The sequence below is a fragment of the Lactuca saligna genome, chromosome 9 (assembly GCF_052625555.1).
Source record: "Lactuca saligna cultivar CGN05327 chromosome 9, ASM5262555v1, whole genome shotgun sequence".
Classification (NCBI taxonomy): Eukaryota; Viridiplantae; Streptophyta; class Magnoliopsida; order Asterales; family Asteraceae; genus Lactuca; species Lactuca saligna.
This window is the reverse complement of record NC_136425.1, coordinates 11,816,600-11,834,508: the sequence shown is the minus strand read 5'-3', so window position 1 is coordinate 11,834,508 and position 17,909 is coordinate 11,816,600. Positions and strand designations below refer to the sequence as shown.

At 39.1% G+C, this 17,909-nt stretch overlaps 1 protein-coding gene across 1 annotated transcript; it reads left to right on the top strand.

The window, feature by feature from the left end:
• Positions 1 to 15,585: 15,585 nt before the first annotated feature.
• Positions 15,586 to 17,577, top strand: LOC145018322 (Rhodanese/Cell cycle control phosphatase superfamily protein). The gene is made up of 4 exons (XM_078976215.1): positions 15,586 to 16,298; positions 16,783 to 16,885; positions 17,044 to 17,265; positions 17,346 to 17,577. Exons 1-4 carry the CDS (start codon positions 15,664 to 15,666, stop codon positions 17,394 to 17,396), a joined length of 1,011 nt encoding a protein of 336 aa, XP_078832341.1. The 5' UTR covers positions 15,586 to 15,663; the 3' UTR covers positions 17,397 to 17,577.
• Positions 17,578 to 17,909: the final 332 nt, after the last annotated feature.

The following is a 17,909-nucleotide window of genomic DNA, read 5'->3' as shown; positions in this document are numbered from 1 at the left end:
ATAGGTGAGATCTATAAGGGTCACGTCGCGGTTCATCATATAGTACTCTCTTACGAACTCACTATATGAGTTAGGAAGTGACTGAAGAACCCAATCAACAGCCATCTCTTCACCGACAATGGATCCTATCATTCTTAGTCTATCAATGTGCGACTTCATCCCTAGGACGTGTGCACACACCGACTTTCCTTCTTTATGTTTACTTGCCAAAAGGGCTTGAGTGATATTGAACTTTTCAATTTTACAATCTTGTGGGTTAGGGAGAATAATTGGAGGAGGAGGAGGAAGTGAAGCATGATTTCTTGTTCCTCGATCGAATCGTGGAATATCATCTTCATGTGGAATGCTTGTTCCACGGGATTTGAGAAGACCATAGTTGTCGAACTTTGACATCGGGAGAAAAACGAATTCAAGTTAGTTGATTGATTGAGTCCTTGGTAAATCACCCAAATGAAATTCCAAGGCTAGGACCCAACACAATATCCTACAACTCGGGAGAGGGATGCCGTAACCCAAATCGCAGAACATTTGAAGGTAAGTGAATGACGATTCACTAGTTTTCACCATGAGAAACGAAAAAGAAATTTAAGTTTTAAATCTATGAAAACTCCTAGATCCTTTGAGATTCATTGAACATTTCAATGGCATGTTTAAATCTCGATATGCCCCTCTTGTTTGTGACTGGGATGCCGAGGATCACAAAGCGGGTGTGAATAACCATGCAAACTACATGGTGCCCTCACATGTTACAATCACCTATTCGATGTGCCGGTAAACCACACACGCTCCACCGAACTATGACAAACATTGAGTCACCCTTTGCTACCTTTGCTTAGAACCATTTAGTGTGCCGGTAAACCACACACGCTCCACTAACGTCTTCGCAAGGGCACAAAGTGTAATTTCATGGAATTGCATCAATTCACTTTTGCCTAAGTAACTAAGATTGGGAATTTGCGAAACATTTAGTTACTTTGTATTTCATTATACTTATAATGGAAGGTTTCGTCCTATCCTACCCGTTCGGCTAACGACCCTCCACTAGTCAAGAGTGCGGTGGGTAAGAGTGGATACCCATTCAATCGCCATTTTATAGACAATTTCCTTAAACACCCCTTATAGACCAGCTTCGTGAATGAGGCCTACTAACGGTAAGACTGACTTTTACTCATACATATATATAATGTTAGACTTTTAATCTTATATATAGTATAGGGTGTATTTTATACTTTTAAAATACTATGTGGTTAACTTTAATAATTACACTTTTAATTCAATTAAATTGTTAACCTAAACTTTTATGGATTTATTAAACCTCTTTTAATTATACTCCTTAATTAATTAATAAAACCATAAAGGAGTGATTTGAACTTTTCAAAACATTACTAGAGTTTTAGAATTTAACATTTCTAATTAAACTTTTAATCAACTTTTAAATTCCAAAACTTGAGGGCAAGTTTTGAAACCTTTTTCAAAACATTAGGGTTTTAACTATTTAAATTTCAAAACAACAAAACTTTTGGGGTTCAAATTTAAACTATAAAACCTAAAGGGATAAATTGAAACTATTTCACAAGATAATTCAAATCTAAATTACAAATAATCAAACTTTATCTAATAAAACAAGTGATTATCTAAATTTTGACAATTATCTTCTATTTTGGTAAGGATAATCACATAATAATGAAAAAATTCGGATTTTATCACAAAAACAAGTTTATGGTAATTATCCAAAGCCAAAACAGGAAGAAAATCGCGAAAACGAGCTGTCAGACACTTTGACTCGTCGAGTCTGGGCTTGGACTCGTCGAGTACAGCTGACTCGGCGAGTTCACCAAGTGACTCGGCGAGTCAAACACTCAGAAACTCAAAAAATCGATTTTCAGTGCTTATTTCGATCAAATATGCATCAATACAATTGAAACCAATCTAGGCTCTGATACCACTGTTGGGTTTTGGTCATAAGACATCCTATGTGCTCATACAAACCCTAATGCTTGGATCTAGGTTTCTCTATTGTACATGCTTTGAATCCAAGACTATAAACCCTAATTCTAGCATACATATAATCATATTAACATGAGAATAAGTTTATAGTGTTACCTTGATTGTTATGTAGCAATAACAATCCCAAATCTCCTTGTATTGACTTTGGAAGGCTTAGAGTCACAAGTGTCACTCCTCTAATGGCTCACAAACACCATAAGCAAGTGGAGAAGGTATAAGGAGAGAGGTGAGAGGTTAGAATTCGTATCTAGGACCTCTTGGGAAGGGATACACGAATTCATGACCCTAGGGGTGTTTATATAGGTGTAGAGATAGGGTTTCAGTCATTATCCTTATCTAGTTGATTATCCATTAAGCAACCAATAAGATAATCCTTGAATCCTTATCATACTCGAATTCTAAGGGATTTACACCTCAAATTCGTTCACCATATATATAAGATAATCCTTACCTTATTTTATAACTATCACATAATTACAAATCAGCCCCTCTAGTTTAATTAATTACATTTGATCACAAAACTAATTCTTAATTAATTATTGACCAATATTAATTAAACAAATATGATTTCTCCTTTAATATATTATTCTTATAACATATTAATAAATCATATTATCCTCTCTCTCTTTATTCATTTCTCCAATCAAGTTGCTTTGGTGAAGGCAACCCAAAAGGACCATGCACCATCGGGTCAAGTACATACCAAAATAGTTATGGACTTAGACACTAATCCAACAAAAACCTCGTCGAAATCCGAGTTATAACGAAGAAGTTATGACCAATCGAAGATCCGCGATAAAACCGACATGACACCGAATGACGTAAAAAATGAGTTTTTGATAAACTAATTTTTAGCCTTAGTGATCTAAATGAAAGTCGTAGTATTCGTTAAACCGAGAAGTTCGATAAAAAGAACGTCAAAATCTGACTTCGTATGAAGAAGTTATGATTTTTCGAAGTTTCAGCTTATCAGTAGATAGCTAAAAACTCGAATTTTAGATCGAGTGGTTTTTAGCCGACACAACCTAAACGAGAATTGAAGGTCTCGTCATTAGTAGTACAACGGTAAAAAGTCTAACGATAACGGATGTCGGATGAAGAAGTTATGAATTTTTAACAAATTTTCCTGTCCCGGTCTGTTAAAAATAATAATATTAAAATTAAAGTCAAAATTAGCCGATGAAGTCTAAACAAAAGTTGTAGAGCGTAATTTTAGCTACGCGTGTATATAAAGAACGTCAAAAACGGAGCTCGTATGCGAAAGTTATGGATTTTAGAAGTTTGGGGCACATTTTCCGAGAAAATTCGCATGAATAGTGCCAGCCTCGCGAGATTTCGCCTCGTGTCTGACACGCGTCGCAGTTCGGTTCGCCCAGAGCATCGGTCCCTCGCATGTCCGACGCGTGCCGCTTCCGGATTCGACCGATGTCGCAAACAGTAGCCTTGCGATGCGCACCTCGCATCGTTGTAGCCAGTCCGAGCCTCGCCGAAGCCGCCACTTGTTCCGAGCCTCGATGCTGACTCGCCTCCCCCCTTTGCGTGTCCCTCTCCCTTACTGCCACCAAGCTGCTTCGCTGAGTCACCCTTCTCGGCCGAACCTCGCAAGCGAGCCACGTGCTTCCTTCTCCCTGCTTCGGATCCGAGGCTCGCACCTATATAAGGGGTGCGAGACCTCCCGGCTAATGTGGGTTTTTTTAGCACTTTTTCACCTCTTATTCCATATTTTGGTTATTTCCACTTCCCCCGAAGCCCCGGTATTATCTTTAACACCCGAAACACGTCATGAAGTGTCCGGATAGTCTGAGAAATTTATCTTTTCGGCTTTGAAGCCCTACCTTCGCAAAGCCCGGTTTTCAATTAAGCTCCCGGTTTTCAACATAGAAAGTCATATTTAAAGCCGAAGTGCTGTCCAAATTACTATTTTAACCCCCGGTTAATTTAAGGTGTGTTCAATATATAGGAACAATTGTATGTTATGTGTTATATGTGCTATGTGCTTTTCAGTGATATTATTCCAGGTTATTTTCCCATGTTATTTTATTCTCTATGTTTATAGCAAATTTAATACCTTTGACCATGTGATCAGTGAAAGGACTTAGATTCACATTGGTACTGGTACATAGCCTCTGTCCATGTAGAGCATGTCTCCGTAAGAGAATGGCTTCTATTCTATAGCATTGACAAATGGTTAGACAAGACTATAAGCCTGAAATCTAACAAGATGTTAATTAGAAATTACATGCCTTCTATGTCATTTGGGCCAAAGTTTTATTGATGTATATCAAGCATTGAAAAGTATATCTTTGAATAAAGTCTTTGATTGATATGAACGCTTGTCACATGATTTCACATATGTCTTTGTTGTTCCTCTTTGCTTCTGCCATATTGAAGTATATATATGGCATAACGTTATATTGTATCTATTATTGAACTCACTAAGCGTCACCACTTACCCTATCAATGTTTAACAATTGTAGGTGATAAGTAACTAGTATGATCACATACTGGTGAAAGATTTAGAATAGTTTGTAATAGTACTTTTGTACTCCAGTTTATGTTTGTATAAATTACAATATCATGGATAGTGATGAGATACATGACCTCGCCCACACTCACCTCCCTACCAGGCAGATACAAGTATCACGAAGACAACAAGTATAATCTAACGCACTACATAAGAATCTTCCTCGGGAATACCCCGACATCGGACCCCCGGCCTGGAAACATACTGTTATCTAATATACTTCAGGCTTACCCTGACATCGGACCCTCGGTCTAGATCCTATCATACCAACACATGAAAGAATCACATAGACCTCTAGCATCCTATCATTCCTCAGGCCTTGCCCGACATCAGGTCGTAACCCGGAACATATATCAATAAGTGCCTAGGGCTAACCCGCGGGTCTTCATTCTATACATAAACATAAACATGAACATAATCATAATGGGCCGACATTATGGCCGTAGACCCACGCATACAGTGAGGAGACTCACCTCGCACTCCTAAAGATTCGCTAAACACTTCTGACTACTAACCGGAACTTCTGAACCGCTGACCCTTCGGCTTCCCAAACTATCAATACCCAATCAACATTTAGACCATAATAATCCAAAATTCAACCATGGTCAAAGTCAACCTCCAGTTGACTTGACTCACTGAGTTGTTTTACTAACTTGTCGAGTCCATACCCTTACAACCCAATACATCCCTCGACTCAATTCGTCGAGTCTAGCAGGAACTCGACGGGTCCTCCTTCAACCATACAATCAGGACCATATTCAACCGACTTGCCGAGTTCATCCTTGAACTCGTCGAGTTCATCATCCACATATGAATGTGTCTAGACTGTGACTCGCCGAGTCATATGAACAACTCGTCGAGTCCATCTTCGTAAACTAAGGATATTGCCTTAGACTCGCCGAGTTCTTCCTTGAACTCGTCGAGTACGATGAACTTTATGACCGTCATGGACTCGGGCCGACTGAGCCCCTTTTCAAACTCAACTCATACCCTTAACAGAAGGGTTTTAGGGCAAGAACTGGCCTGACTCGCTGAGTCCCACAACTGACTCGCCGAGTCTTTATGTCCAACACTATTCAGACGATTTCAGACAAACTCAAGGCATCCAAAACATAGATCTGGACCCAACCATCCCCTAACCATGCAAAGCTATCGCCTTTTTCCTCCATTAATGGCCTTTGAGCCAAAAGGGCCAAAGGAACACTTCATATGCTTGCATGGGGATTCCTATGGCATAAAGCTTGCACCTTTATGCTATAACATCCCTTAATAGTGCTAGATCTGAAAGCACAAGCTCTTGGGACGTCCATTCCTCTCATGCTAGGGTTCTTAGACTAAAACCCCCAAAATGAAAAAGAAGATAGATCTACATGCATAATGATCAAGGTGGAAACTTTCTTACCAGAAAATGGAGGAGAATGAAAGAGGTTTCTGGATCTACTAGTCTCTTCTTGAACCCCCGAGGCTTAACCTTCTTCTTCAAGCTTCACAACACTCAAGAATGCTCACAAAGGCTCACAAACTCATGGGAGGCACTAGGGCTTCGTTATGGAGTAAAGAGAGCATCAAGGAGGCCGATGAAGGGTTATAATGTTCTTTAAATAGGGTACAATACCTGCATCTAGGGTTTTCCCCAAACCTGGCCAACTCGTCGAGTTAGTCCTCTGACTCGTCGAGTAGGTCACTTAACTCGCGACCCTATCCGCGCTCCTATGCGTCGATTCACTCCATCTACTCGACGAGTCCCTTCCTTAATTTGAGGTTTTCTTTCCTTTTTAGACCTCGTGAATTCGGGGTGTTACAAAATCACATGCGTGGATTGAAAACCTAACCAAACTACAGATCCATGGCACAAATTACACCAAATGTCCCAGAGATTCATAAAGTTGTAAACGTTATGAGATCTCGTGTAACGCCCTGTTCTGAATTGCTTTCCTAATTCGGGATTGTAGCCTGAAGATGGGTTATCATAAGGCTGAGGGACTTTGGAAAAGAGGGATCTAGACCCATTTAGGTGCGGATAATGTAATTGAGGTGATCCGGGAGTTTGGGTTGTGTCTTGGAGCCAAGGGGTAAATCGGTAAAGTGGTTTTTTGAGCACTTTATGAATTTTGGATTTATGTTCGTAAGGTTTTGAGGTGAGGATAAGTTGCTAGATGTGTAGAGCTTCTCGCCACCTTTCCGTGGATATAAAGAACGTCAAAAACGGAGTTGAAACAAAGAAGTTATGGCCGTTCAAAGTTGGAGTGGTTTGGGTGAGTTATCATTGACTTGTTGACCAAGCTCATTTAATGCTCACGACGTGAGAATTAAGTGCTCATGACATGAGACACACCTGATGCACCAAAACCCTAATTTTCGGGTATTTAAAGGCATGGGATGATTAAGGTTACTTCTCCTCAGCCCCTTTCACTCCCAAGTCACTGAAAAACCCTAGATTCGGCCCTCTTGAGCTCTTAAGATATTGTTGGTGGTTTTGGTGTGCTAATGGTGCTTTGATTCCCTTGAAGAAGAAGAAGAAGAAGAAGAAGAAGAAGAAGAAGGAGGAGTTGTTGTGGTGACTCATTTTGGCAAGATAAGCTCATCTTTGTGGACCAGCTGAACCTGTGAGCTCCAGTAAGGTATAATGATCCTACCTTTTTCACTTGAGGTTGCTAGATCTGTGTTTTGGCTACCTTCTTTGCATGAGATCTTGGCTTACCAAGCATGAGGTTCATAATGTTAGCAACTTTATGAACCATTGAGTCATTTGCTTTTATTAGAACCCCTGGATCTGGACTTTGGTGCATGTTATGGACTCCAAGTTTGAATCTTGATGCTTATACACATCTTTTGAACTAACTAGTTTTTAAGTCATGTATTGGACATATGTGACTAAAAAGCTTAGATTTTTATGGTCATTGGGGTCAAGGAAGACCCTCTAGACTGCCCTATGTTAAGGCTTAATGGATTAGGAGCTTAATGCTCATTTTTTTGGTTAGATCTAAACTTACGATGTGAGGAATGAAGCCTCACGACGTGAGAGCGTATTCGAGGAAGTTTCTAGGCCAAAATTACGACCTCAAAACGTGAGCATAAGGTGCTCACAGCGTGAGCATCACCTGAGCAAGTTTTGGGCTCTTTGATTATGAGCTAGCTTGGTATTGGACTTATCCTTTGGTTTGGGCTTATAATGGGCTAAGGATTTTAGAGTAATGGACTCCTGGTTAGGCTTGCCCTAATGGGCTTTGGATGATGAATTGGGCCTTAGTGGGCCCAATGTAGTTAGGACTTGATTGGGCCCAATGGGTTTGGGCCTTTGGGCCATTGGAAAGTCATTGGTTCAGAAAAGTAAATGGGCTTTAAGAAAAGGCTCATGAAAGGGTTTGGGCCTAGTTTGGAAAATTAGGCCATTGATGGAGTTTATTGGATTTTATAGTTTTGGGCCTCGATTGTGAGTATTGAATGGACCAGGGGTGAAATGGTCATTTCACCCCAAGTAAGATTTAAGGATCATGGTTTGAGACTCAATTGTTAATTGGGTGATATTTTAGTATTGATAGTTCGAGGAGTTGCTAAGGACTTTTTGCAATGGACTTCAGCAGCGCGAGGTGAGTTACCTTCCAGTAGAAGTGGGTCTAAGGCCACAATGCCGACCCACTAGTAGGAGTTGTTTGTTAGATGATTGTCTTTGTGATAATTGTATCGTATGCCACTATCTGTTATGTTTTATGTGCTAGTATGATACGATGTTATGTAATAGTGGTAGTAGGGGGAATAGTCCTTGTATCAGGTCGAAAGGACCAAAGGGGTAGGTCGGGCACCCTGGTATGTTTGTCAGTATGTTTATGTTATGTTATGTTATTATGTGGTAGTGGTAGGGGTGAAATAGTCCCCGTAACCGGTTGAGATACACCAGAGGGTAAGTCGGGCACCCATATATGCCTGATATGGGGTAGGTCGGGACCCTGACATGCCTGACAGTGTGATAGGTTGAGCACCCCGACATGCCCAACAGGGTAGGTCGAGCACCCAGATATGGTTGACAGGATGGTTCGGGCACCCAGATATGCCTGACAGGGTAGTGCGGACACCCAGGTATGCCTGAGATTACGTGATTTGTATGGTATGTGGTATGATGGGGGAAATCACAAAGCTTCGTGCTTACGGTTTACAGTTTTGGTTTCAGGTACTCCGTTTTCAAAGGAAAGGAGTATGCTTGATTGCAGCGCATCACACTATGTTTTTTGTGACATCCCCATTTTCACGGCCAGAAAAGACCAATTTTGTTAATGCTTTATAAAAAGCAGAGTACCTCTTTTAATAAAAATGTTGCGGAATTTGTTCCTAGTAAAACATGATAAATACGTTATCAAAGCACTTCCGAAGAAAAGTATTTTTATTCATTTTAAAACTTTTGGGATGTCATCGTCAATATAGAAACATAAGCATAAACAGAACTTACATTCATTATCACTAGTGATTTATATATCCTTAATATCTCAGTGTAATGTGACTTCATATCAACACCTGTGATATAAATAAACTGAGTGGGTCAGGTTGGGAAACCTGGTGAGTACATAGGGATTTCAATCCCACAATGTTATAACATATATATAGTTTAAAACTCACAAAATATACAATTTCACCATATATATAAACAACACTTATCCCACCCCGTCGATCCTCACAACGAGACTATCCATACTCTCGGACCTAAGATTAGTCGTTTTACCTAATCCATACTCCCGGATCAGAAATGAACGACTTTACCTAATCCATACTCTCGGACTAGGGAAGAATGACTAATCCATACTCTCGGATTAATGATGAATGATTATTTCTAATCCATACTCTCGGACTAGGAACAATGACTATGTCTAATCCATGCTCCCGGATCAATGACATATACTATTCTCTGAGTATAATTCACTCGTACTCGTAAAAAAACACTACCCGATATTCCTCATAATTAATTTAGGTTTACTTTTTATCCTAAATCAACATATATAATCAGGTATGTTCTTTAACAAGGATCTCAGGCAACATCAAATAATTCGCACATAAACATATATTTAATACTTCAATCGTTACTTGTATTAAAATCATGTTCATGAAAGTGACTATGCACTCACTTGATAAGGTGGTGATTCCGAACTCAGACAGCGCTTCGCTTCTAAAAAAATAATTTTCTTTGACGAAACCTACTATTATTACCACTAGAGTTTAATCTATTATTCTCCGAGACTAATTAATAGTCTAGCTATTATTACTATTATATAAGTGTTAACAATACTTATATAACCCATATTAACATCCCAAGTACTTATTATAAGTTCCTAATAACGTTACTATAATTAAATAAAAACTATATTAAAAATAGCGTAGGCGTATCTCACTTACAACATATTTTATAGAAAACCAGGCTTTGCTTGGAGCAGCGTTCCCGAGCTGAAAATCTCTTCTTATCGGAGCCATCGAGCACTCCGGGGCTTCCGTCTCGTGCTACGGAGGTTCCCTAGGCTTTTCGGGGCTAGAGAGAGGTTCTAGAGAGAGAGAGAGAGAGAGTAAAAAGAAGAAACAATAGGAAAGGTGTGAAGAAAATAAGGGTGGGAGAGGTTCTATTTATAGGGTGAAAATGGCTGAACTTGGTGTCACATGTCACCATCTAGTGGCAAGACTTGAGGAGAAAGCAATGGCCAAGATTGTGCCACATCACCCATTTTCGCACAACACACTTCCGACTTCTAAAATCCGTAACTTTCACATACGACCTCCGTTTTTGACGTTCTTTATATCAACACGTAGGTAAAAAACGATCTACAACTTTCATTTTGACTCCGTCGGCTAATTTTCGACCGATCTTAAATTTAACAGTACGAGGAGATTATACTGTTAAATGTCCGCGTAAAATTCATAACTTCTACATACAGACTCTGTTTTCGTCTGTCTTTTTACTGTTGAGTTCCTATTAATGTGATCTTCAATTCTCGTTTAGGTCGCATAGGCCAAAAACCGCTCGAACTAAAATTTGAGTTTCGGGCCGTGCACTACTATGCCAAATCTTAGAAAATTCATAACTTCTTCATACGAAGTCAGATTTGGGCGTTCTTTTTTTGTATGTTCTCGGTTTAACATATACTACAAATTTTATTTGGATCGATAAGGCTAAAAAGTCCTTTATCAAAAATTCGCTATTTACGTCTCCCGGTGTCGTGCCGGTTTTGCTGTAAAACTTCGATGGGCCATAACTTCTTCGTTATAACTCGGATTTCGGCGTTCTTTATATGTACGGAACCCTTGAGACATATTATAAAACTTGGTTAAGATTATTTATTCTAAATAATATTTTGTCGAAAAGTCATTTTCGACCCCTATTATCTCTAAATTGACTAGCCCAGATCTACGGGCGTTACATTTTCCGCACATGAGATCTTTAGGATTATACTTTGATATTGTTTTATGATGACATGCTTAGATTATTGACATATTGGTTTGACATCATATGTTATTATTGATGTTTTCTTATACTGTTGGTTTTATAATAACTTAATTAAAACAAAATTTTTGGTTTTAAATTTTGGGATGTTACATCTCGCCATTCCAACAAATAAGAACAAGAAGTTTATGGGACAAAACTCAAGATCTAGCAACCTAACATGATAAAAATCAAGTCTTGGACACTTACAAAGGTCCAGAAGTGTGCCAAGGTAAAGAATGGAGACTTGCTTGCTTGATATTTGCTTCCTTCTTCCTTCTTCTTCCTTCTTTTGCTTCAAGGAACACCAAAACTAGCTCAATAATGACGGAAAATGATTAGGGATTTCTTTAGGGCTTGAGGGGGCTGATGTAGGCTGAGGATGAGCAAACCCTAGCGTCATCATTCCTTAAAATAGGGAGCAAACCCGGAAAAATAGGGTTTTTATATCCGCCGTTCACCATGTCGTGGCCAATACTGCCACGCCATGGTGACTTAAATGAAACACACGAATCCTTATCGCCTATCCACGCCGTGGTGGTGCCTCCACCACACCGTGTCAACTTTCAAAATGATAATTTCAATTAGAAATAAAGTACCTTAAGATCCGGACGTTACAGTTACACTAATTACGCACACATACACAAAGAGAGATGTCAAACTCAATAACAAATCTTTAAAATGTTAAAAAAATGGTATTTAGTTTATTAAGTTAAATGATGGTATTTGTATAAAGGAAAAAAATTATTACTCTTTCAAAAACATTCTTTTTAGTCACATAATATTCAAGTCACATAATATTCATGTAACCAACAATGTCAAATCAACATTAAACATGGTAGAGTTGAGGGAGTCCACCCCACGACTCGAACCTACTTGTCACCTCACTACCATATCATATTTTTCTCTTCCCTCATTTTCACCATCCCAACCAATGACACATTAAAATCTATTATTCCTAATTCAAACACATTTTGGTTCAAGTTTCGATGCATATAGTGCAATTAACTAAAAGTTAAGCTAAGAAGTAGTGGAACGAGTTAGGTCCCGTTTGATATGCATCTTTCCAGGTTCAAACAAATTTTTCTGGCTGAATTGACCGGAAAGACTGTTTGATTTGTACAAAAAAATATCTTTCCCGGTAAAATATGTCTTTCCCAGAAAGCCCCAAAATAATATCTTTCTGGCTGAATGAGCTGGAAAGACAATTATGCATCAAACACCGCCTCTTTCTTTCTTTCTTAGATTATTTTTTTTTAAATAACTTTTTTTTAAAATTTATTTTGTATTGAATTATTATTATTATTTTTCATTATTCAGCAAAGTCAATCAGATGTACAATCAAACAACATGGTTTCTTTTCCAGTCAGAAAATTTTCCCAGACAGAAACTATCAAACGAGACCTTAGTTTGCTCACTGAGTAGGGCTGTAAACGAACCAAACGAACACGAACAAGGTCTTGTTCATGTTCGTTTGTTTAAGTTAGCCGAACAACAAACGAACACAAATGGATAAACGAACGAGATTTTCTTGTTCATGTTCATTCGTTTAACAAATTACTTTGTTCATGTTCGTTCATTTATGTTCGTGAACATGCTAAACGAACATAAACGAACAAAGATAAAAAAACACAATTGAACATATATGAACATAAACGAACTTATAATATAGCAATATAATAAAAAATAATTGAATATAGATGAATATAAATAAACTTAAACGAACGAATATAAATGAACATGATAAACGAACGTTCAAGAACATAAATGAACGAACGAGACCAATGTTTATGTTCGTTCATTTAACTAAACGAACGATAATTTTTGTTCATGTTCGTTCATTTATTAAATAAACGAACATAAACGAGCTTCCCGCCGAACAGTTCACGAATGGTTCGCTGGACGTTCAGTTCGTTTACAACTGAAACGACCCAAAAATCACGACCAAAAAAAATATTCTTTAAAAGCATTACTAGAATCATAATTATAAAAACTGTATCATAATTCATAACATAGATTCTCGAGTATTAATTCAAAACATAATATCATTATCAGAGTCAAACATTCCCAGGCTAACTGATTATGGTGTGTGCACTGCAATCTCCCCGAGCTCCTCTTTTGAAAACTGAGTACCTGAAACCAAAACTGAAAACCGTAAGTACGAAGCTTAGTGAGCTCCCCCAAACTACCACATACCATACAATAACATATAAACACATATTGGGCCTTGCCCACTGCATCGGGACGAAGCCCGGAAACTGCATCGGACCGGAGTCCGGAACTAACTGGGACCTTGTCCCTTGCATCGGACCAAAGTCCGGAACTAACTGCATCGGACCGAAGTCCGGAACTGACTGGGACCTTGTCCCCTGCATCGGACCAAAGTCCGGAACTAGCTGCATCAGACCGAAGTCCGGAACTGACTGGGACCTTGTCCCCTGCATCGGACCGAGGTCCGGACTAACTGGGGCCTTGCCCCCTGCATCGGACCGAAGTCCGGAACTAGCTGCATCGGACCGAAATCCGGAACTGACTGAACATAGCATAGCATAACATATCAACTAGCATGAACACATATACTGCATACTACATCGGGCCGTAGCCCGGAACACATAACACATAACACATAGCACATAAATCCTGTCTGAGCCACGAAGGCATCAAACATACTAACTACTACATCGGACCGAAGTCCGGAAACTACTGCTAACTGAACGGGCCGACATTGTGGCCTTAGACCCGTCCCTACTGGAAGGAAACTCACCTGATACTGCTGAACTGCTGCTGCTAATCCCTTTGACCGCTACCCGACCTCTGTCTCGAACTGCTGCTCTACTAGCTCCTCGAGCTACCAATATCAATGTAACACTTAGTCAAACTGACCTCCAATGGTCAACTAAGTCAACTATTAACAATGCCAAAGTCCCGGCCACATTCAACCTTCCAGGCCAACCCTACTCGCCGAGTCACCAAACTGACTCGCCGAGTTCATATATTTAGAGTTATTCCTGTTCGCGACTCGACTCGCCGAGTCAGCCACTGATTCGCCGAGTCTACTGATTTCCGAGTCTTGTCCTGTCCAACTCACTGAGTCCTGGCTCGACTTGCTGACTCAAGTCTTAACTCGAAGGGTTTGGGACCACGCGACCTGATTCGTCGAGTCCAAGGACAGGCTCGCCAAGCACACGACAATCTCCAACCAACTCGCCGAGTTGTTCATCCAACTCGCCGAGTTCCTGCCCATCTTCATTCGACTCGTCGAGCTGTTCATCCCACTCGTCGAGTTCCTCCTCATCTTCAAGCTACTCGCCGAGTCCACTCGAAGGACTCGCCGAGTCCATTCGGTTCTACATACATGCAAAGGACCTTTGAGTCATGCATGGACTCCAAACTGTAGATCCACTCTTCTAAGGTCTATTCCTTACGTAAAGTGGCAAACTTTACGTGTGGCTGAGGAGATCTAGGCTCAAAATACTATAAACTCGGGTTTAAGACAAAGGGGCTCAACGATCAACCCAACAACTGATGCTTTATGAGTCTTTAGGCCATGATACATTTAGATCTGAAGTAGCAACTTCAGATCTGAGCTTCCCACTCGAAATGGGTCTTAATCAACCATAAAACCCCCAAAACTCATAACAAAATAGATCTAGATGCAAGGAAGGGAAAATGGCAGCTTAATACCTCCAAGAAGACACAAACTAAAGTAGATCTCGGATCTACACCTCTCTTTTGAAGCCACCTTCCTGATCTTCAAGTCCCTTCCAAGATTTCCTTCCCCCAAAGCTATTTCTCTCAAATGATGGAGGCTCCCACGAATCTAGGGTTTACAGTTTCTCTAGGATGATATGGAGGCTGAGGGAGGGGCATAACTCCCTTTTATATAGGATACAACTCCCAGAATTAGGGTTTTCCTCGCACAGACCAGACTCGCCGAGTCTCCTTGGTCGACTCGCCGAGTCTCCTTGGTCGACTCGCCGAGTCGGTCACTTACTCCCCGACCCGGATCCCGCTCGGACTCGCCGAGTCCCTCCTTGGACTCGCCGAGTCGACCCCTAAACTTAGGGTTTTCTTTCCTTTCTTGGTCTTCGAAACTTTGGGTGTTACAACAACCCTACCACTGATGGATGGATTTATGCGACATCGTAAAAAAGGAAATGATTTTCCTCGCGGTACCGCCCATACTCCTAAAAATTCATCCAACTCAATTGTTACTCTGTCCATCCTTATTACTAGTAATAATGATGTTTTATGAATAGTTTAATAAATTTAATAGTATAATATGTCCTAGTAAAATATAATTTATTTAATAAATAAAACAAAAATTATTATGCTCCTAATTAATTTTCTCCTATAATATCCTATGTTGCATTAAGTTAAATTATATAATAAAATTCTGACGTATATATTATATTGAATTTTTTTATTTATTATAACAATGAATCAATATGATGAAATTTTATTTATTTATTTTATATAAATAGTTTATATATGATTTTTTAAATAATACAATATTTTTGTATCGTCAATGTTTTATAAAAAACTGAAAACTCCATAATGTTATTGTAATTATTAAAGTACGTTCACGGTTACGGTGGTTAATTATCATCCCGCCATCCATCTTATCATCTCTTCTAGCTTTGCACAATTTCTTCTTGATTCTCTCTTGTCTCTCATGGAGTCTCTCTCCATAGGTCTCCCAGCTTCCCGACCATCTCCAAAGAACCCTAAATTCCACAAAATCAAAACACCCAATCCCATTTTCCTTTTCACTAGTTGCCATTTAACCCCAAATTCCATCCGATTCCTTTCTCATTTCACCAAGAAAAAACCCAAATCAACCAATACTACCCTCAAATCCCAATCTCTGGCTTTCCTTTTTGTGGGATTTCCATTTCCACTCTCTTCATTTGCTTCTGAGGAAATACCCATTGACCAATCATCTAGTAAAATCAACCTAGAGTCGATTTTGGTTTCAATTGATGATTTTTTCAACAGATATCCGTTTTTTGTTGCCGGGGTTGTTTTCATTTGGCTGTTTGTCATCCCTGCGACTCAAGAATACTTGCGAAAGTACAAGGACATATCTGCTCTTGATGCTTTCAAAAAGCTTAAGGATGACCCAAATGCACAGCTATTAGATATCAGAGATAACAAGACTCTGAGGGTTCTGGGCTCGCCCAATTTGAAGATTTTTAGTAAGAATGCTGTTCAGGTCGAATTTCGTGATGGGGATGACGAGGGTTTTGTAAAGAAAGTGAAAGAGAATTTCGGGGATCCTGCAAATACCACCATTTGCACTCTTGACAAGTGAGTTTTTGCATACAAACAGACATTTAAAATCATAGAGTTATTTGGATTGCAGACTATAGCACCACCACTTTACCTTTCTTCACAAACTGCTTGGCACCTACTAATCCCAATCTTTGTGTTTGTATGTTAAAATTAATAAACAAATGGCCAAGTTAAATCCTTTGTTATTTGGACTAAATGTGCAATTCAATTTGAAGGACACACATTGGAACCTAATCTAAATGCATAAGTAGCACTAAATATCTTGTAATGATTAGGGTCTTGGCACATATACATATGTTGTATATGAATCCTAATTCAAATTGAAATTGGTCTTCCTACATGGATAGATAATAAGAAGTTTGATCCCCTCCTTATTAAGTGTTTGTATATATTGTTTCATTTCACTAGAAAACGAGTGTGTTGCCCTTGTGTCTTTTATCTTTCCTTTAGCTGAGAAGTTTGATCTGTATATGATTCCTTTGTTTTGTTTGTAAGGTAGTTTTGATGGTAACTCCATGAAGGTAGCCGAGTTATTGTTCAACAATGGATTCAAAGAGGCTTATGCTATCCGAGGTGGAGTTAGAGGCAACAACGGGTGGCTGGTATCATTCACTTTTTCCTTGATAATTCATATTTCAGTGATCAGTTTTTTAGAGCAACATGTTGTTAATTTCTCCATACTTTAACTACTACTAATTGTAACACGCAAATGTTCCAAGCAACCCATTATAATTTGTTATGCACTTTCTTTGGTTAACAGGAAATACAAGAAACATTTCTCCCACCCTCTGTACACATCAACCTCAAAACAAAAGTCAATAAGTCAAAACAAGTAAATAACAATGGAGCAATCAACGAACAAAGTGAAGCGAAGAGCCAAATAGATTCTGTAGCTGAAAGCAAACAAACCAACAATGGTTCTGTCAAACATAATACATCATCTATGGGACCCGTGTCCAGATCATTGTCTCCATACTCGATGGTAAAATGATCATACATTTTTCATTAGCAAAATGATGGAAAGTCAACCAAACTAATTATTTTGCTACATTTTGAATGCAGTATCCTGATATGAAGCCGCCTTCCTCTCCAACTCCATCCAAGCCTCAATAAGGATGCGACTCATTTTGTACTCACTGAGTCAACTCGATATGTTTTATTTTTTGTAACAGACCATGTTATTCAACACTTTTTGCGTATTCCTAGTCTCATTATGTTTATTTGATCTGATTAGGAGTGTAAAATCTTTGGCTCTGGAATGAAAGGAAATGAGAGTTTTAATTGTTTCCACAAATTTTACAATGTGATATTGTTTGTTTCATTTACTAGAAATGTTAAAATTGGTCAATAAGTGGGGCTTGGCGTGTTTCCATGAGATGCAGAAAAATACCTTTCTCACTGTCTTCCTAGCTCCAGGAACCTTCAACCTCCACTTTAATGGTGAAGTTCTGCAATAATATGAACAAACCAGATTACAAGATATGGCTAGCTCTACAGAGCAAATAAACAGATTCGATGTATCCTAATTACAACTTTGAATGCCATGGACGATATGACCATATCTTTTTAAAACCATGAATGCAAAAATGGGGAAGACGATATATTTTGTATTTATAGATTTTGGAC

Bases quoted from the DNA above. Each gene is read 5' to 3' on its own strand.
- LOC145018322 (XM_078976215.1), top strand. From the start codon at position 15,664: ATGGAGTCTCTCTCCATAGGTCTCCCAGCTTCCCGACCATCTCCAAAG. The intron at 16,886-17,043 runs GTATCATTCACT...TTTGGTTAACAG, and splicing joins GAGGCAACAACGGGTGGCTG to GAAATACAAGAAACATTTCT. The intron at 17,266-17,345 runs GTAAAATGATCA...TTTTGAATGCAG, and splicing joins CATTGTCTCCATACTCGATG to TATCCTGATATGAAGCCGCC.